The sequence below is a fragment of the Podarcis erhardii genome (assembly GCF_964252035.2).
Source record: "Podarcis erhardii genome assembly, chromosome: 4".
NCBI lineage: Eukaryota > Metazoa > Chordata > Lepidosauria > Squamata > Lacertidae > Podarcis > Podarcis erhardii.
The window spans coordinates 35360210-35381139 of NC_138508.1; the positions used below are offsets into that span (position 1 = coordinate 35360210).

The 20930-nt window shown below is 40.5% G+C and overlaps 4 protein-coding genes across 7 annotated transcripts in view; 2 read left to right on the forward strand and 2 right to left on the reverse strand.

Moving 5' to 3' along the window:
• Positions 1 to 6289, forward strand: part of DCBLD2 (discoidin, CUB and LCCL domain containing 2) — a 37643-nt gene extending 31354 nt beyond the window's left edge. For 2 of the 3 annotated variants that reach the window (XM_081859705.1, XM_081859706.1), the window contains exons 14-15: positions 1279 to 1416; positions 2248 to 3505. In XM_081859705.1, coding sequence (XP_081715831.1) covers positions 1279 to 1416; positions 2248 to 2690 — 581 coding nt within the window. In that variant the 3' untranslated portion in view covers positions 2691 to 3505. Of the gene's footprint in view, positions 1 to 1278; positions 1417 to 2247; positions 3506 to 3822 lie in introns of those variants that run through there. The other variant, XM_081859707.1, reaches the window with a different exon arrangement.
• A 62-nt stretch (positions 6290 to 6351) lies between these two features.
• FILIP1L (filamin A interacting protein 1 like) overlaps positions 6352 to 20930 on the forward strand; it is a 185635-nt gene continuing 171056 nt past the window's right edge. Inside the window, exon 1 of the mRNA XM_081859626.1 lies at positions 6352 to 6475. Coding sequence (XP_081715752.1) covers positions 6450 to 6475 — 26 coding nt within the window. The 5' untranslated portion in view covers positions 6352 to 6449. The remainder of the gene's footprint in view (positions 6476 to 20930) is intronic.
• LOC309340748 (cell cycle control protein 50C-like) lies at positions 7456 to 16457 on the reverse strand. Its single transcript, XM_081859789.1, has 7 exons — positions 15076 to 16457; positions 13827 to 13937; positions 12651 to 12752; positions 12150 to 12240; positions 11747 to 11887; positions 9076 to 9285; positions 7456 to 8476 (listed from the first exon to the last, which is right to left on the reverse strand). Exons 1-7 carry the CDS (start codon positions 15313 to 15315, stop codon positions 8292 to 8294), a joined length of 1080 nt encoding a protein of 359 aa, XP_081715915.1. The 5' UTR covers positions 15316 to 16457; the 3' UTR covers positions 7456 to 8291.
• CMSS1 (cms1 ribosomal small subunit homolog) overlaps positions 16600 to 20930 on the reverse strand; it is a 180966-nt gene continuing 176635 nt past the window's right edge. For both annotated transcript variants that reach the window (XM_081859820.1, XM_081859821.1), the window contains exons 8-10: positions 20504 to 20591; positions 19433 to 19521; positions 16600 to 16818 (exon numbers count right to left, since the gene is read on the reverse strand). In XM_081859820.1, the coding sequence (XP_081715946.1) occupies positions 16735 to 16818; positions 19433 to 19521; positions 20504 to 20591 (261 nt within the window). In that variant the 3' untranslated portion in view covers positions 16600 to 16734. The remainder of the gene's footprint in view (positions 16819 to 19432; positions 19522 to 20503; positions 20592 to 20930) is intronic.

Genomic DNA, 20930 nt, shown 5'->3' on the forward strand with positions numbered 1-20930 from the left:
ATGCCCCGCCCTCTTCCTCCTGGACTGTTTGTGTCTTAAGAGGGACCTTCACACAAACATGAGGGAATTCCTGCATTGCAAAGAGGTTGGATTAGATGACTCTTGGGGTCCCTTCCAACTCTACAATTCTGTGATCACACACACACACACACACACACACACCACCACCACCACCACCACCTTGTATGGATCTACATGTGTAATGCTCTGCCACATGAGGAGGCACATAGGACCTATACATGCATATATCTATTGAACATACAACCACCAATGCATTGAAAGAACGCATAAGAACGTAAGAGCCCGCGGTGTCTGGCCAGTGGCCCATCTAGTGCAGAATCCTCACGTTGGCCACCCAGATGCTTGTGAGAAGCACATAAGGCAGGACATGAGCACCACAGCCCTCTGCGCGTCTTAGCAGGTGGTCTTCTGTTTGTTTACACTATGGTTTGTTAAGAAGCTGAGATCACAAACCATGATTTGATTCTGGGTTGTTTGAACAACTGAACTATCCAAAGTTCCCCTGAGTTTAGATGTAATGTAAACCACTCTGTGATCTTCGGTTGAAACGTCATATAGAAATGAAATAATCATCTTTAATTAAAATACAAATAAATATATATATGTATATATATACACATAAAGATAAAAAAAAGAAAAGATACAAATTTTTTTTACACTATTATACAATCATTCATTAAATTTCTAAATAAAAGACTTCCAGTTCTTCTCATTGTACTTGTATTGTTATTTACGTTTAAACGCACAGCCTTCTATTACCCTGGTTTGTTTTCGTGTACTCTAATAAATTAACATTTACACATTGTATTTTACAAGGATCAGTTTAGTTCCGCAAGGAGATTGTTATTTGAACAATATGTTTTTAGGTCATCTTTGAATATTTTCCATTCTTTGTATACTTTCTGGTTTGAGAACCCTCTTACTTCCCCTGTCATCTCTGCCAGTTCAAGGTATTCAATCATAAGAGTCTGCCATTCTGTTATCATGGGCATTGTTTCATTTTTCCAGTTTCTTGCCACTAATATGGTATAGAGATGTAATAAAGAAGTCTCCTCTTCATTGCCACATAGGAAGAGGAAAGGGGTAGAGGGGAAGCATGTGAGCCAAGGGCTCACCGCTGTTTGTCTGCGTAGCCCAAAATTATGCTAAACAGGCACAATTGCCCCAGAGTAACCAGGTAACCATTACAGGGGAAGTTCCAAAGCTAAAGAAATGCATATTGATTCATAACCATGTCACTTGTAAACCTTGATATAGGTTGGTGGAAAGGCATGAAGCAGTTTCTTCCTGCCAAGTCTGTAGAGCACGAGGAAACGCCTGTTCGTTACAGCAGCAGTGAAGTTAGTTGCCTTAGATCAAGAGAAGTTACAACCATGTTACAAACCCAAACTGCAGGTATTTGTCTTCTCCAGTTTATCTTGATTTCAGTAAATGGTGCCTGTTTTAAATATCTTTGCAGATTAAATCACAATAGTCTTACCTTCCTGTATTTCTTCCCATACCTTCTAAATTCTTTTAAAAATCTGTGCCGGGGATAGATGTCCTAATACAGCTTGTAGAAGGACTGATTCTGGAGTTAGCCAATGTGGTACAGTCCTCACACAGAATTGTGTCACTTAAGTTTTTATGAACAATCTGCTTGAGTGTGGTTAGTTGAAAATCCCACCATGGAGAAGTTGCAAAACTAACTTTTCCTAATAATTGCTTGGGTTTTTTCATGCTTTCAAGTAAAGTCCAAGTGTAACCAATAATCATTTGAACTAGCTCACATCTTTTGAAGCAGCTAGTAAAATATAATTCACAAAATATTTAACTGGACCTCTTTACTCAGAAGTATTGATTTCTATTATTGTTTCATTGAATATGCCTTAAATATGGCATATGCTTAACAGTAGTAGATAAAGTATTGACATGATCCATTAATCTGTTCAGACTGGTTTACATATGGTGGCCCCAGCATGATCATCCCAGGAACACTTGAGACCACTGTTAGCCTGAAACCACTGTCCAAATTCCTGGTGCCATCAGAAGATCAGAATTGCCACATAACATGACTGATAGGTAGAGGTGCTGATTCAAATGAACAGTCACCCTATGCTCTCCACTGGAGCAGTCTCATGTGTGATCTGGCCCATTTCAGTTCCAAGTGCCCTTTCTTATTACCAGTGCAATGGCAGTATGTGACAGCTGGAAAACCCTTGACGATACTGGTCTCTCTTTGTACAGAGTATGCACAGCCACTGGTGGGAGGAATTGTTGGCACACTTCACCAGAGATCAACCTTTAAACCTGAAGAAGGAAACGAAACAAGCTATGCTGATATGGATCCTTACAATTCACCCGAGCAAGAGATTTACCATGCCTATGCTGAGCCGCTACCTATCACTGGACCAGAATATGCAACACCAATTGTGATGGATATGTCAGGTCATCCCGCAGCTCCCCTGGGCATTTCTACTGTATCTACTTTCAAAGCTCCAGGAAACCAAGCCGCTCCCATAGTTGGGGCATACAGCAAACTTGCTTCCAGATCAGATAGTTCATCACCTACTCGAGTACTCTATGACACACCCAAAGGAATGCCAGGACTCAATCCCACAGATGAGTTGGTATACCAGGTACCACAGAACATGCCACATTCCACAGAGAATAAAGAAGATGTTAGCTAGAGAATGTGGCTTTCAAAAATTAAATCCTTTGGAGATCACTTTTTGCGTTGGAAGAAAAATGTGTGACTTGGTCGGAGCCTAGAAAAAAATGAGTCAATTACCCTTTTGAGGGTCTGTACACAACTACTGCTTTCCTGTTTATAGAATGATGGGCTTTCCATTCACTACTGATGGGCACTACATTTTTTTGCTAGACAGGTGTGAGAAGCTTTCAAAGATGCTGAATCGCTGAGTGTAAATACATGTTCCACAACAGATATATAATGTGCCACTATAGATATATAATTAATTAAAATGATCTATGGTCCATGAGCCAAGAAAAGGAAAGGTACTATTCTGGATATAGAAAAAGTCACTGAGTCCAACATACCAATTTCAAATTAATTGCTATCTAGCAAGCTGGTATTTTCATAAGGCTTCACATTGTAAAAGTAAACTGATTATTGTGCTTCCTGTAACAGAAAGTTAGTGGCAGTTATAAGGAAAACTGATCCCTAAAATTAACAAGTTTCCTTTGTTGATTTCTTTTATGAAATCAACTGGTAGTGTGGAAAATACCTGGAATCTCTTGCAAGCATGACTTGCTATACACTAGTAATCACTCTCTGTTGGTCCCTTTGGAGTATGAATGCTGTTCTCCCTACTATTTGGGTGCTCCTTGCCACTTCCTAGGGAGGTGAATTCCCTGAAGATGATACATTTTCTAAAATTTGTTACAGGGCTAAAAAGGACCTTACTGGGAATCCTTGGCTCAACTAAAACTATAATTTCTTTTAAAAAATAACCCCAGAGCCCTCCAATGATGGCCTCAAACATATATATATATATTTAGATTAAAGGAAGGGATATTTTTAAGGAGGGAAAGATAAGTTCACTTCTGTAAAAGATAAGCACACTGGCATCATTGCATGTAGGTTTTTAATGTAAATCAGGGTGTCTTTACATGCATAGATGAACAGCTTGGTTTTCCCAATATGATTTTAGGTATATGCCTTAAGAAAATGCATATATGCATTGATGTCATGGAGCCTTCTGAATGTGAGATGGCGATTAGATTGAAATATAGCAATGTTTAAAGTATTAGCATTTGATCTACTATGTATTGCATAAAAATAATCTTTTTCACCTCTAGATTCTTCAAGTTCAAAATTATCATACCATTTCATTCGGGACTAAAGGTATTTCACCATCTAACTCCTAGCGAGATTATTTTTCCAAGGTTTATATACTTGAAACTAGTTAGTAACTTTTGTGCACAATGAGAATTGCTGAAAGCATAGCTGTATAACCTACAAGCCAGTCTCCCTTTGCCCATGCTTTAAATGTGTATATATTTTTTACAAAGCACATTAGGGTGACATGAAAAGAATGCTTTGTTTTTATTGTATTATAACAGCACTGTAGCGATGATGTAGAACAGATAAATGTGATATCCCCTCTATACGCAATAGCCCAGTTTTATGGACTTCCTTATGAACATATAGTTCAAAAGAATATTGGGTGTTATTCCGTTGTGTTCATCTGCTATCAGCAGATTGTCCACTTGCAGAATGAGACTTTCTCCCTTCCTCTCGTCCTCTGCACAGACACCAAATCTTCAGAGAGAGAGAAGCTGGCAGGGGGTTAAAGGGTAAGGAAGCCAAAATCCACTTGAACTGTATTGGATACTGCCCATTTCTATTTTTCTTGTGGTCTGTATTGTTGAATGCACAATATATCTCAATGTAGCTGGCTGGAAAGGTAAATCATGACAATCACAACTCTTAAATGTAGTTAGTACTCCTTAGCCCAGCTTTCTCTAGCCTGGGGCCACTTTGGATGTTGAGGACCAGGCTATAGCTGGGACTGAAGCCCATAACAGCTCGAGAGCAACAGCCTTAGTCCAATACTTAGTTTCAGCAGTATGGCATGCTGGTTCGCTTTTGTGCTTTGTTCCATTTATATTTTGTTTATTTATAAAAGTGATAACATAACTTATTTTTATTCTGTAAACTACGGTACACCGAGGCTAAATGTGTGGCCTAAGGAAACTTTCAGAGTATGTGTATATGTAGACTCTATTCTATGGCCTAGTCTATAATTTCTTGCTTTGTTTGGTCCAATGGATATGGGTACATATCTGCCAGGTTGGATTCAACGAAATCTATGTTGAATATATGACACCCTAATCGTGTCATTGTCTATCTCTGTTAGGGTCTCTAGACTTAGCTGTCCTACTCTTACATATCTGCATCTTTGAAAACCATACTGTAGAAATAGCACATTTGCAACAGAGTGATTTCCACCTCCCGCCATTGCCAAAAGGTGATTCATTTCTGGAAGTAAAATTCAAGGGATTAACTCTTAAGTTCAGATGGTAGCACTCGTGCACCTTGCTAGTCAAAACATAGTTCCTTAGCTCGGTTATAAATGGTTATAAATCACTTCTTGGTTACAAATTGTAATCAGAACCCTAAATTCTTCAAAATCCTGAGATTGCAGTTGGATTCAGTGGCGCACATCGAGCAAACAACTACTTGTAAACAGAATTAAAAACTATCACCTTTATTTATTGACAGTATTTATAAATCACTCTTCTGCATATGTTACAAGGCAGTGCACCAAATGCTACATTACAAATAGCAAAGTAAACTATGTCAAACTCTAAAAATTAATGACAGAAAAGCAACAGGAAAATAATCCTAGCTGATTTCCAAATGCCTAGTGGAATAGAACACAACCTAAGTTTCCTAGATACTAAAAAATCTTCTTAGAAATGTATTTTCTGCTTAGATTCTAAACAGATGGTAGCTATCTTTAAAGGAAAACTAGGCAGCAATCTTGTACCCACTTCCCTAGTTGTAAGCCCAGTGAACTGAATGGGGCTTATTTCTGATTAAACATGTTATAGGGGTTGCGCTCTGAGTGCTTTAACTTGAATGTTGCACCAGTTAGAGTTGCTTGGTGTATTTGTACCACGCCAAAGTGTAGAATTGTGTATGTGTGATGTTTCTTACAAAAATTGACAAGTGTACATACAAGAGACTACCAAAAGCCATGGTAGGGCTGTTTTTCAAAGCTGCCTGTTACTGGAATTGTGCACAAAAGTGTATATGCTTAGTTTGAAGTCTTGCAGGTATCCAAACCCACAAACCTTAGTACAAGCAATTCCACCTCCACTGTATGTTGCAGATTTAAGCTTGCCAGCACATAAAATATTACAACAGTATAAAAGGAATGGTGTGAGCAATTGAATGTATCAGAATTAAATGGCCGATTAAATGAAAACAGCTTTCTTGATTTACTGCCCCTGTATTTTAGGTACTAACTTATTGATTCCTGAATGTAAGACACACAGCACAGGCAAGTATCCACACAAGTGTTTTGGGGTTTAGGCTCACTGTTGGTATTGTCTCAAGGTATGCAGAGGGGTCACTCGGCTAGTGCAGGTGAGATGGGTGCAAATAAGTGTCGAGTGGCTGTTTTCCTAGAATGTACTTCCTTACCTCAGCATGTTCTGTAGTCACTCTGTATATGTTGCTAGAATTTAGATAATATGAATAGCAATTTTTTAATGTATGTGTTAAAACCTTTTAATAAAATGCACAATGTGGAACTCATGTTTCTTGTACAGGGAAAAAAGTAAGCAGATTCCATTTTGGAGCTTAATGTCGCTGAATATCCCAGCTGATGGAGAGTCAATTACAGCTACATTTTGACAAGCACTTTCTGTTCGGCAAATAGAACAGTCCTGATTTTATCTTGGTACTGTTTGTGGACATGAGAACCTCAGTGGCAATAAGCAAGTAAGACACAACACAACAGACTTACACATTGTTCAGATGATTCAGAGCAGCCCAGTCCTATTGCTTACTTGTGCAAACAGGCTTGTTATTTTCTACCCCATCTGTCTTGATAGCACACCGTTAAAAGAGCGCTGATAATTTTTGAAAGGAGTTATCTTAGTGAACCATTCCCCCACCCCCTTGATTAATACTGGAACGATGGTACAAGACAGATGAGTTCTGTTAAATACATCTTCACAGAACGCCTAATTTACATAATTCACTGCCATAAAATACAGTGGTACCTCGGGTTACAGACTCTGCTAACCCGGAAGTAGTACCTTGGGTTAAGAACTTAGCTTCAGAATAAGAACAGAAATTGTGCGCCAGCGGCAGCAGGAGGCCCCATTAGCTAAAGTGGTACCTCAGGTTAAGAACGGACCTCCGGAATGAATTAAGTTTGTAGCCAGAGGTACCACTGTATGCTGAGATTAGCTCTATATAGTGATGGTCACCTAAATAAAAGCCCCAGGTTCAGAGGCAGTATTTCTCTAAATACCTGTTGCTAGTTTGGCAAATCATCTTCTTTGGCGTTCACTCGTAGCCGAGTAAGATTGTCTTCCATGAACATGGTCCTAACAATGAGTCCGTAAGTGCCTGTGGAGGTCAATTCTGGACCCACACATCCTTCCACAGTGGGGACATTGGTTTCCGGGCAGGAGTTGATCACAAATAGCATAGTGTGGGGGGCTGTTGTCTTCATGGGGCTTCTTGGAAGCATTTGGCTGGCTACTGGGCGACAGGTTACTGGTTCATAATGGATCTAGCAGCTCTGCTTTCGCACTCCTTAACCACTATGCTGAGAATTATATAGCACAAGACTAAGAATGCACAGCGCACGTGGAGCTAAAGCCCCACAACTTTGCACCAAGAAAACCCAGCATGTCTCCTTCCTTGTCATTAATACTTCCTTGTCATTAAAATCCACAGAGCATTTCTTAACAAGAGGGATTTAACTGCAACTTTTTTGCTTTAATTCTAACTTGACATTGCCTGGCGCTTTTTAAAATTCCCTCCTGGTGGCAGCTGGCTGTGGTGCCATTTATTGCTTTATCTCCTGAAGTGTATAAATGCCACTGCATGCTGCGAAATAAATCACTCTTTAATCTCTCAGAGGCCAGTATTTGGGAAAGCTGTATATAATTTCGGTACAGAGCTTTTCAATACGAAAGATGAACTAATGGAAATAGACATTTTAATGAGCAGATTCATGTGTAACACTACTTACACTGACAGCTTCTTCCTTTTTAAACTCTACATTTCTTGCAATGTGCTGTTCTGCCTATGACACTTTCGGGAACAGAGTCACTGCCGCAGAGGATGTGGAAGAGGCCAGGGATCCACATGGCTGTTACCTGAGAACTTGCGTGAACTTTTAACCTAGCTGTAAACATTCATCAGACCAAATGTACTGACGCAGTTCCTAGCCAAGCATTCATTATACTAAGTACTAGATGAATTCAGACAGGAACTCAGCCCATTGCTGCGTGAGCCGAGACTTCACAGACTCCTTCCTTCGAATATTACTGTTTCTAAACTTCCGCCTGTGTTCTGCGTAAACCATGGTTTGCCACTACATCCGTGCACCATCTGCAGAGTGATTTTAGCAAACCATTTGCCTTTAAACAAGGTTCCAAAATCCAAAACTGTCTTGGAGTCCTGGTTTAAGGGCAGATGATGGTGTGCTGAGAATCAGGAAGGAAATTTAGGTATCTCAATTCTGGTCTCTGACTTGGCAGGGCACTTGTACTATTTTTATCAAGTAAAGGGAACCGTCCTATAGTCCCCTGTTGGGGTTTTTCCTGGATTTCAAGTGAGCCACTGTAAGGATACAACTTGCCAGCAGAGTCACTGCACCAGTAACTGTGTAAGCTATTCCCAGAAAAGGATTTCTTCCTCCGCTCCATGTTACTGTTGAGAAGACCACCTGCTTTTCTCCTTTGAACTTTGAAACTGGGAAATCTGACAGGATGATGTTAAAGTTTTATTAACAGTTTGGAGCATACATGAGTATTAAAAGATGCCGAAGGGTTAGGTATTGCTAACAGGATTAGATCCATGATTTTTTTTTTTTTTTTTAGCACCTACAATGCAAAAGGCATCTTTAAAAGGAATATATGTAGTTTTTCACAGTTTACTCTCCTTGTTGTAATACACATCTTCTATTCATGGGACACTACCACTATTATCAGCCTTTTCTAGTGGGGTGCTCTACAGAAGTTTTGAATTGGAACTCCCATCTGCTTCAGCAGCCATGGCCAATGGTCAGGGATAATGAGAGCTACAGTCTAAAACATCTGTAGAGTACCAGGTTGGGGAAGACTGAGCTAGACAAACAGAGATCTGCATCAGCCCACTGTATGTTTCCTCCACCCAAGTGACAAGCAGAAGCTCTCCTCAAAACTCAGCTACATTTCACGATGAACTGCATGCATTATTAGCCTACCAGGTAGCGCTCTGGCTCTTACCCTCACCGTCTACAGAAAATCTGCCAATCATAACCCACATAGCTAAAACGTGCAGAGTATAAAACATGACACAAACCCACACAGAAAGGATACTATAGGATATTTGTAGCCTGTACGTCCCTGCTGGGAGCCCATTTGCAAACTGCCTGATGCGACTGAGGCGACGGTAAAGATTCTTGAATGTAGGAAAGGCTGATACACGCATCCAGATGATAAAGTCTTCATTTGTGTAGCCATTGTTCTCTTGGTTTGTTTTATCTAATAAATATACTGGTTTTTGCCAGTAAGGTGGTCTTGCCGTGCCTGAGATAGATGGGGGGGGGGGTGAGAGAGAGAAAAAAATAATGAATAGCTATAGGTGAACCAGCTACCCCTAGAATCATAGAGTTGGAAGAGACCACAAGGGCCATCGAGTCCAACCCCCTGCCAAGCAGGAAACACCATCAGAGCACTCCTGACATATGGTTGTCAAGCCTCTGCTTAAAGACCTCCAAAGAAGGAGACTCCACCACACTCCTTGGCAGCAAATTCCACTGTCGAACAGCTCTTACTGTCAGGAAGTTCTTCCTAATGTTTAGGTGGAATCTTCTTTCTTGTAGTTTGGAACCATTGCTCCCTGTCCGCTTCTCTGGAGCAGCAGAAAACAACCTTTCTCCCTCCTCTATGTGACATCCTTTTATATATTTGAACATGGCTATCATTATCACCCCTTAACCTCCTCTTCTCCAGGCTAAACATGCCCAGCTCCCTTAGCCGTTCCTCATAAGGCATCGTTTCCAGGCCTTTGACCATTTTGGTTGCCCTCCTCTGGACACGTTCTAGTTTGTCAGTGTCCTTCTTGAACTGTGGTGCCCAGAACTGGACACAGTACTCCAGGTGAGGTCTGACCAGAGCAGAATACAGTGGCACTATTACTTCCCTTGATCTAGATGCTATACTCCTATTGATGCAGCCCAGAATTGCATTGGCTTTTTTAGCTGCCGCGTCACACTGTTGGCTCATGTCAAGTTTGTGGTCAACCAAGACTCCTAGATCCTTTTCACATGTACTGCTCTCAAGCCAGGAGTCACCCATCTTGTATTTGTGCCTCTCATTTTTTTTGCCCAAGTGCAATACTTTACATTTCTCCCTGTTAAAATTCATCTTGTTTGTTTTAGCCCAGTTCTCTAATCTGTCAAGGTCGTTTTGAAGTGTGATCCTGTCCTCTGGGGTGTTAGCCACCCCTCCCAGTTTGGTGTCATCTGCAAATTTGATCAGGATGCCCTTGAGTCCATCATCCAAGTCGTTGATAAAGATGTTGAATAAGATGGGGCCCAAGACAGAACCCTGTGGCACCCCACTAGTCACTCTTCTCCAGGATGAAGAGGAACCATTGATGAGCACCCTTTGGGTTCGGTCAGTCAGCCAGTTACAAATCCACTGAGTGGTAGCATAGTCAAGACCACATTTTACCAGCTTCTTTACAAGAATATCATGGGGCACCTTGTCAAATGCCTTGCTGAAATCAAGGTAGGCTACATCCTACTATATATTTCTTATAGTCTAACCTTAGTCTCACTAGTGGGTAAGCATGCCTCAGCCTTCGCTGATATGGTGCTCTCAAGATGTTTTGGACAATTGTTCTCTTCATTCTTGACCACTGGCCATGCTGGCTGTGGCAGACGGGACCTAGAGTCCAACAACACCTGGAAGGTCCAAGGTTCAGGAAGTCTGACCTAAGTAGTCTAAACAAAGGGTCTTACTCCCTAGTAAGTGAGTACTGAGTTATATGCAGCCATCACAGACACACTTATGAAGGAGTATGTCCCACTGTTCAGCGGGGCATGCAGGATTGCCTTGTATGTCAAGCAATATACCAGGAATGTAGCTTCAATAAAGTTGCTTTTCCAGTATGCATATAAGTTGGAGCAGATTTGCATCCATTGGCCCTGCTCCTGACCTCAGTTGAAGCGGGAAATTTAAGCGTGGTTAACATCAATATTGAGGCATCTTTTTAACCACGTTTAAAGCGAAAGTGCACTGCAAATAGGCACATGCTCTGGGAAGGAAAGGGCACACCATTTTGTGATGGTGTCCCAGGTGCTCAGCCATGGTGGAAAAAAATCTGAGAAAAGGTAGCTGTGCAGCATTGGCAAAGGCAATGGATAGTTGTACTTTAGACTATATATATATATATATATATATATATATATATATATATATATATATGAGAAATGGGTAAGGATTTCACTGTTCCATCTGCAGGAACACCATTTCTTCTGAGTACTAAAATCTTTCCCATGAACCAGATCAATATTTTTCCATGTGAAAGCTATGGCTTTGGTTGGGTTACATTACATCAGGGATGGGGTTGTCCTTCCAAGGACCACTTTCCCTCTGGCGCAACCTTCCAAGGGCCACAGGCAAACAGGCAGAGCAACAAGTGAACGATTCACATTTCTACAGCAGGTTAGTTTCTTCTGTCCTCCATCCAGACAAGCGAGAGGCATTTACTTGTTTGTTTAATTTAATAAAAATTATATAACACTTGATTGTGGGGGAAAACCTCAAAGCAATGGATCAAACCTCAAAAGCATGCTCAAAGTTCAAAGGCACATTCCAGTCAGGTAAAAACACTTAGGTCTGAAGCAGAGCTAGTGAAAAATGTACAGGAAAGATTTCCAAGGGCCTCATAAGAGAGGCCTGCGGGGACAGTTTTAGAAAGCCCATTAGCTGCATTTCAAAAACTGAAGAACCACCTTTCAGCTAATGGGATCATTCTTACCATCAAATGCAGAAGACAAGTTGTGTGCAGATGGATTGTGAAATTTCACATTTTTATCTGTCCACCAAGCATTCCCTTGCTTCAGAAGTGGGACTTTGACAGCCTTTACAGAAGCAGGATAGTAGAACAGCTGTATTGTGTCTGTATGGAAATTAGAAACAGTGATTTAATGCTAAGTCAGTATTGAATGCATGTAATTTGAATATTTTAGCTGATTCAAGAGAATATGGTCACATCCACACCATACATTTAAAGCACAACATTAAAAAACCTCCAATGGGGACTGTGTGATGACATCCTTACATTTATATCATATAGAGGGAAATCTTAATTTGCTGCAGTTCGAATAGATAATGAAGACTGCATATTCAGGTAAATATTATCAGATGCACATAGCACTCACCATTGAACATGCTGTTTGCAATTGCACCACATGGAGCTATAGGTGTCCCGTTTTCATAAGTTGCAAAAGGTGCACAATTGCTGTTCTGAATCTGTATTCAAAACCATAATGCAATTAGGAGCACATTTCTCTGAAAAATCAAGCCATAACGTTAAAGAATGCAGCTATTCATAAACGGCAGGAAATGTGTTCTGAAAAAGACACGTCTTTTATCTGGTGATGAAAAATCAATGGGGAAAGACTGTCACACCATGCCAGGGAGTGTATTTCCTAGTGTGGCTGCTAACAGTTGGCCAAGGACTTTCCCTCTTGAATGTTTACATTGCCCACCTCACTCAGCATTACATTGCAAAGTCCAGACAATGAATGGCAAGCACAACATTCCTGAACCAGCTAGACTTCTTTCTGGTCAATAATATATTAAGAATTACTACCCTTAAAATGGCATCATGTGATTAAAACAAACATCAGAAGTACTAAAAGAATTTCAAACCACCTTACGTTTGCCTTCCGACCCAATAGTTGTGCATCACTTCTGGAAAGGACATAGCGACGATGGTTCTGATAAAAATTATGCAATCCATAGTACATGAAGACATCACCCTGCAATTTTTTTTAAAGGGGCAACATGTAGGAATTAAAAAATGAGTTTCGAACCTAAATCTAGCAAACTATTGACAATAGCTAATATGAAGTGGGACAGTAATTTGAATGTCCAAGATCTAAGTGCGATCAAAAGCCCTAGAGACCTTTGATGGGCAAGAATTGGTGTGACTCCAAATCACTAAGCCCAAGAGACAAGCCTAAATTGTTACTTTATTGGTTTGTGGAGTAAGGCTAGCAATAAATGAAAATGATCTTCTCTTCTGATTACTCCACAAGGTTTTCCTGTAACGTTCATAGCTTGATGCGCTCGTGAAATCAGTCAAAACAGCATAGACAAGCTGCTCTGATTGCCTGACATTATTTCCACAGAGGCAGTTCACATCCTCAGCTGCTGAATTCAGCATTGATTGAATAAACTGAAGGATAAGCTCCTGAAAGATGGGCAGGGATATGGGAATCAATCCCTAAGGTAGGGTGCCAGATGCAAAAGAAGACAGGGCTACTGCACTTTTAACAGAAAAGGAAAATTTGACAGGTGACAAATGTCCTCTTTTTGCATCTGGTCAATCTACGCTAAGGGTTGTAGCCCTAGTCACTGAATGACAAGAGCTAACACACTAAAATTGCTTAAAATTGGCTAGATGCTAAAAGTTGTTGTTGTTGTTTAGTCGTGTCCGACTCTTCGTGACCCTATGGACCAGTACACGCCAGGCACTAAAATGCTAAAAGTACCATAGGGTGTAACTCAGCCCATAATTGAAACACTGAGGTTCCATTGATTTTACAGTGATAATTATGCATGTGTTTAACACACTCCCATTGAAATTATAAAAGTGTTTAACTCGGCTAAACGCTCACAAAATGTTTTAAACATTTCAAAACGTTTACTTCAAAATCATTCTGGTTTCCTTAGGTACAATTTATTTTTCTTTATTCAATAGCCTTAAAATATTTGAGGTTTGGTAGATAACATTCTCCTTTCCCCCTGTATGTTGTTAATTTTAATGCTGCTCTTGTGTTGCTTATTAAAAAAAACCCCAACCTATTATTCACTTTTCCACAATCACTTACCTGCATGCTTTCCTGAAGTGTGAAATTGGTGAAACACAGGCATTCCTTCTCCCAGTTTGATGAGTTTTCACGCAGCTTTGAACAATGTGAGCATATCTCGGAATAATTAATCTGCCAAGAAACGAAAGAAACAGGCCAAGTTATTGTCATCATTGCAAAAGGAGAACAAGATCTCCTAGCTTTAAAGGCTTTACAGTTTGGCCTTTGCAGATTTCCACGAGATGGTCAAATGTGACAGTTTGTCAGGACAACTAAATGGCCTCAGAGGAGCTTTCCAGCTAAGACAGCAATGACATGCCAAGATAATGTCCTGAATAACCCCTTTGGAACATCCTTCCCCCTAAAGTTCTTCAAAGTCCAAGCATCTTCCACTGGTAAATACTATTTCTATTTAGTTGCAGCCCACTTTTAATGTGTACGCAATCATGTGTTTTTAATTACATCTATTCTGCAAGAGAAGCTTGTCACTTATTGTGGTTAATAGTACTTCTGACTCATTCTTCACCAGAACATCTCAGAGTAGATTACAGCATTTAAAAACACAACAGTTAAACAAACAAACAAACAAACAAACAAACAAACAAAACCCTTAAAAGAGTAAAAAAACACCCCTGTGGAGAACAGGCCTGGAAGCTTATCTAATGGCACCCCAATATTTATTGTATTTGAAATATTTATAACTCATCTTTCCACCAATGGTCTCAAAGGCAGCTGGTCTACAGATACAATTTAAACAAGACCATTGCCAGGTCCATCTGTAGTCTCTTCAGAATGCTTAACTGTTAAATAGTCTGGAGGGTCTACCTTTCCCAACTTCTCTAGACAATGATAGACCTGTTGATCCAAAAGCCAGTTCAGATATTCTATCCATTCATTTACTTAAGCTGCTCACACCAGTGTAATGCTTTTAAGTCTGGCCTCAGATCACTACCTCACTCCCTGGATGTTACAATGCTCACCAATATAGACTACTTACATTATTGATTCCTTTGCGAAAGAAATAAAGAACATAATAGCCAAAGTGGGTATTGAAGTCAGGTCTCTGGGAGCCAAGGTCAGTACTTCCACTTTTGGGATTGCACCAAAATGTTTATTTTATGGCTTTAGGATTAATGAGGACATCATATACAAATGTTATGAAAATTAAACAAAACAAAATAAATACACTGTAAATTTCTATTTCACTTATACACAAATACAGTCTACCAATATTGTAATGCATGCTTTCTAGCACACAATGAAAACAAACCTTTATTTCTTTGACTCTTGTTGCAGCCAATAGAAGTACAATTCCCATCACAAGGCAGAAGAGGCTAATGATAAAGAAACTTGGGAGGACGAGCTCTGGGGTGAGCTGGGGCTTCCAGGCTGGGAGCCTCTGTTGTTTATATGCAGTATTATCAGGGCATCTCGATGGACGTTTTGGTGAAACGGTGCTCTTTTCATTCATGTTGATGCCGGACAAGTCTTTGGCTGGCCTTTGTGTCATACCGTAAGGTATTTTTCATCTGTTGCTATCTACTTAGCATTTTTAAGAACCTTGGTAACTTCCTGGAATTACTTATTAACTTGATCCATTTGAGTGGGAATAACGCCCTCCTTGTACTTTATTGTCATAATCACCTTTGGCCAGCCTGTGCCATCCTCCTGCTGGTGTACTTTAACCTGACTTACATCTGGTAGCTTCCTGCACCAGTCACTGCTTCCTGCACAAGGCTGCCACCCTTTTTGCTGTTATTGATGTTCCACACAGCTTAGGACACAATTTAGTAGGATCACCTGCATTGGTCTATTTGGAAATCCTGCACGCAGGGTGGTACATTACTCCTCAGATTTTCTGTCTGTCAAATTTATTAGCTGACTTAATTGCGTTTTTGTGATGACCAATGATTTTCAGCATATAAATTTTACCGACTGACACAACTTAAGGCTTCCCTTTCTCCCTGCCTTCACAGATTCCAAAGCTGCATTGAAACTGAAGTAAAAGGGCAGATTTTGCTAATAACAAGTAGGGTGAGAATCAAGTGATAGACAATGGTTACACCAGCTCTGCATTTTTTCTGGGGCCAAGTAAGCATCCTAATCACAAACAGCATCCATTTTGCTTCAGGTTTCCTGGTCTACATATCTGCCATAAGAACGAGTGTTTGCTACCTGATACTTTGAATTCACAGTGGCAGTTTCTAGATTACAACGACCTATGGTAATGATATTAGTAACACAGGGGAGTTCCCCTGAAGAAAAACAAGAGGGGTAGTTATCCCTATACATTGACAATTTATGATCACTGGCACTGATCTTTAAGCATATTTTGGAAATACTTTAGCCATGGTTCTGCCACAGTACAGATGATCTATTGGAGGTTACTTCCTTCCAGAAAACTGAACTGTATTGATATGCAGAGCTGCAGAAGAAAAGCTTAGGAGACAATACTATCTTCATTATTAACAGTAAAAATTTATATATTTCCTTGAGTGTTTTGTACACATGTATCATGTTAATCATTGCAACTGTTCTTTAAAGCAAGCTGGCACTATTATTTCTAAACTGCAGCTTATTAAGCTGAGATATGTACACCCAATCTGGCCTGGAGGCTCATTCAAGGATTCCTAGTGAGCTTGTTGCTGAAATGAGATTCCCCATGACACAGTCTCTTACCCACTAGCTTATACTTTTGAGGTAATCTTTTGAGTTAATAGTTACTTTATGTGCTGGTGGAAAAATCTGTGTTGACTTTCGATTTCATATTATACGTGAACATTTCAGTAGAGGACTCCATACAAAAGCCAGCTTTATTGCAAAAGAATTAAGGGTGACAAAAGGGTTTCCACTATATGCATTTCAAAATTAAAAAGCAACCTCAACGTGGGCAGACTGAAGGATGAGTTGAATTCAAGGGCAAACATATCTAAAAGAGTCCCACTTTCACAGAGCCCTCTCTGCACAGTTTGATCAGTCCCATTTCCAGAAGTTCAATGGTTTCTTTCCTTATCTGAAGAAGAAAAAAATAATATTAGAGGATTAAGGTTAGCAAGGCCAGCGCTTCCATGAGGCGAGGTGAAGAACTTTGCCTCAGGAGGCTAATCTGCCCATTCCTCCCCACCCCAGCAGTTGTCAGCCCCACTGCAGCTTCACCTGCGCCACCACTGCAGCACCACCACTTTCCTCACCACAAAAGCCACGCCCCCACTGCTGCCACTGCATCATGGTGGCAGTGCAAGTGCAGCTGCAGATTTAGGGTACAGTTGCAGTGGCTGGGCCAGTGGCAATCTGGGCACAATGGTGTGGTCAGGGAGAGGGCCAGGATCTGTGGGGGAGCAGTAGGGCATTTTGCCTACAGTGGCATAATGTTCTGGGCTGCCCTTGAAGGTTACTGCAAGACCCCCATGCAAACATTTATTGTGCGGTCTCTCTCACGAACTCACTTACTCCAGCCAGCTGATACCTTACCCTTCTCTTATTTTTAATACTGGCACAACACTCCCCTCATTAAACATGTACTTATGAAACACCATTGGTTAAGAAACATGCCTGCAAACTTGCAGCTTGTCGCTTGCCCATGGCAGTTAACAGTTCCTTCTGCATTAGGAGTTTGTCAGATCCACCACTCAAGTCAGCCTGGGCAACACTGTCTGCATGTGGGAGGCTAAGCAGACTAGTCAAAATAAAAAAATATTGAGCTTGTCTGCAGGGAAGTGTTAACCTATACCTGTTTGAAAGGTCATCGGGGTAACTGACAGTAAATGATGTTTCAATTACAAGCATTTTGGCTGGAAAGCAAATTCAATAAAACTCACGTGCATATTAGTCATTTTGCCAGCTGCATCAGCTGCTACTGTAATAATTTCACATTGAAAAATGCCACAAGGGGGCACCTTCTTGCTTCAGTTATGAAAATTCATTGCAATCTTTAGTAGCTGACTTTTCTGAACATTGAGAAAACCAACGGGCTTACTATATTGTGACATTTTCAACAGCTTGGTAAAACAAGGCTTAAGAGTGGAAAGGTCAAACTCAACACTTAGTGCAAAAGAGGCCCTGGCCACATTCACACATAACAATTATCCTTGGGTTAATCAACCATAATGTGCATAGATTGCTTGCTAGTGCATTGATCCTGATTGTTCCTGCTTCATTCTTCACTTCACATAAGCAAGTAAAGAAACCAGGAAGGGAAAAGCTGAGTGCTACTTCTAAATCCAAGATTTTGGCTTTTCAAAAAAAAATAATAACAATAATTGAACAGGAATTATAAGTGAACAACATTTAAAGAGGACTCGCAATCCTGTGTTATTAGGGTCAAATACACCACATCCCCCAATAGTCAGACATAACACAAACCTTGCCCTTTCCTGGTTTGTTAAGCAGCTTGTGAAAAGTGTGATAGAATGGATTCGCTGCACCAGAAGGCATCTCATGCATCATATGGTTCTTGGTGTATCATTACTGCAAATGTTGCTTCCATGTATTAAAGGGCATTTTCTGACCGAGGATGTAGCTAAGGGCCTGCTGGTTTGATAGCATATACAGAACAGTGTTTGCCATAAATTTCAAGGTATAGCAATCAGCACAGTTCACTCACATCCCAACCCTAAACATACCCGAGGGATTAATACCAAGTAAAGTATGCTTTGGACTGTTTTAGTGGGATATAATCGTATTCTAATCAAGACAATCTTTAATTTTGGTTTCAGCAGCACAGGAGAAAATAGGTATAAATCATGTGATGCTTGTATATACATCTATGCAGTTGCATGTCACAGTTTTGTACAGTATTTTTTACTTTTCAACTGTACTTTTTAAAATTTCAAATGTAATAAAGGGGGAAAAGTTTGCTTGGGAGTACAGCCTTAAAAGTACAATTTTTCCCACTAAGCTACCAGATTATGATCATATATTCACTTTACAGGATCAGATGATTTGCCCTATTATGGAATTGTGTTTTTTCAAAAGAAGGTAAGTGTAAGTGTTAGATATCAAATTGCTTCGTCCTCCTTAGGTAGAGGGCTGGAGTTAACAAAGTACATATGTGAAATCTGGTAGAAGAATTTTTGTTCTGTTCTCCAGGCTTACCTCTAACAGATTGTTGTTGTTGTTGTTGTTGTTAGACACTCTATTTGAAAATCCTATGGTCTGTAACTTTTGGAAAGCAGCAGGAGTACTCGCTTCTGCTTCTGCTTTCCTATATAGCTTATTTGAAAGGAGGTGTCAGAGAAATAAATAGAACTTGACTTTAATGAAAATGAATGCTTGAGGTGTTAAAAGAGAATCACAGCAGGAAAGGTAAGCATGCCACAGAGCCTGAAGAGAGAGGCAGCCCAGGACATTACTGCATATACTTCCTCTCCTGCTTCAGTTAGACAGAGCCCTTCAGCACCACAGCACCAGGTAAAGACCAGCTGACTCATGTAGTGACAAGCCCATGTTCCTCACATAATGTGTGCAATGGCCCAGCATGTATCTCTTAAGCCTCGGATTAGAAAACTAAAATTATGATGTGAGTTTGTGTAAAAAGTCCCTTTCCCCCCCTGCATTTCTAGAATGTGAAATAGAAGAATGTAAGACACCACACAGGCTTTTACTTGTTAAATATTATTGCTTGGTACCTCAGGGATGTCAATTAATCTTCTTAACTTCTGATCTCTCCAATTCCAGTCCAAGATGACATACTTCAAGGATGTCATGCTAAGACCATCTGAGGAGATAGTAAGAGACATTTGTTAGTAGCGTGACAAGTGCATTATCAAAATGATACTGGGCTTTTAAAATTCTTTGCTGCCCAATCAATCCCCAGGCAGCTAGTCTTTGCATATTGAGTCCTGCCCTTCTTGGTTAGTGGGCAATAAAGAAAGATCCCTGCTGCAAGTTTCTGGCTATGAAATCAGTCCTGTGCCTATTCAATAGCTAAACACAAAAGCAGAATGGCCACTGGCATGCTAATCCCAAGTATGTGCCAGCAACTAATTCCCCAAACTTCTACTTCATAAAAACGCAAGAACTGTGCTTTTATTACACTGATGATTTATTATTTATAAACTACTTTTCTGTTCAAATTCCCAAAGCGGTGTGTCATAAGCAGCATTATGAAAATGATGTAATGCTGGCTCTTGCTCAACCATTGTTAAGAGACTGGGTAGAAGCCACAGGGTTGCACACTCCAGCCCCTCCATTGTGCAAATTCCTGCTTTAAACTGCAGAAAAGGTGAGCACGAGCAACAATGGTACCCCCTTGTATAACACAAACCTTCCCGTACACACCGAGATCAACTCTGGAGACCCTCCTCTGAAGCTGGGGGAGCAGATGACAAGTGAGAAGGCCTTTTTGGGGATGACCCCATTTGTGGAATGGTCTTCCCAGGAACGCTCAACCTGATGCCTTTATAGCATAGGCAAAGAGCTTCACTGCAGTCTGACTGTGCTAAGCGCACTGTGTAGGTGTAACCTATTCCTTTCCCAGTTTGCTTACCCACTTGTACGAAGGGATGAGTGAAAGGGAAGCGACTGGGCAGTGTGCATCTGTATGCAGCTTGTGCATAATCATTGTTTATTAATCACAGATTCTTGGCTTATTGTGGCATGCAAACATGGGCTGCCACAGATGATCAAATATACAGACTCATGAAACCATTCTTGGGGTGGGGAAACGCTCTGCTTTCATTACTGCAACACAGCCTTACCTTGCTCTAAGAGTGCTTTGATCCTTCCAGGTGTCCCAACACCCACATGGATGACCCCTTTCTCCAGCATCTTCACCTGCTCTTGTATCTGTTTGATGGAAACAAAGAAAAACGTAGCATTTGCAGGAGGCGGGGGAGAGAACAACTATATACATTTCCAGTTCCTTCTCAAATATTTAAAAGACATCTGAAGAAATCTCTAGACCAACGGACGTTTTGCATTACTCCATGGAAAAGAAAAGGAAGCTAAGTGGGAAACTTTTCAAGGGGAAAAGGAAAGCAACTAAAGCCTACTAGCTATAAACAGTATTTGTTTTCTTTTAATGTGCTATTCAATGCTTCCACCTTTTTCCATAATGGACGTTTTTCCACCACCAGCTACAAACAACTGAAAAACCAGTGTGCTGTGGAACTAAGAAATGTACAT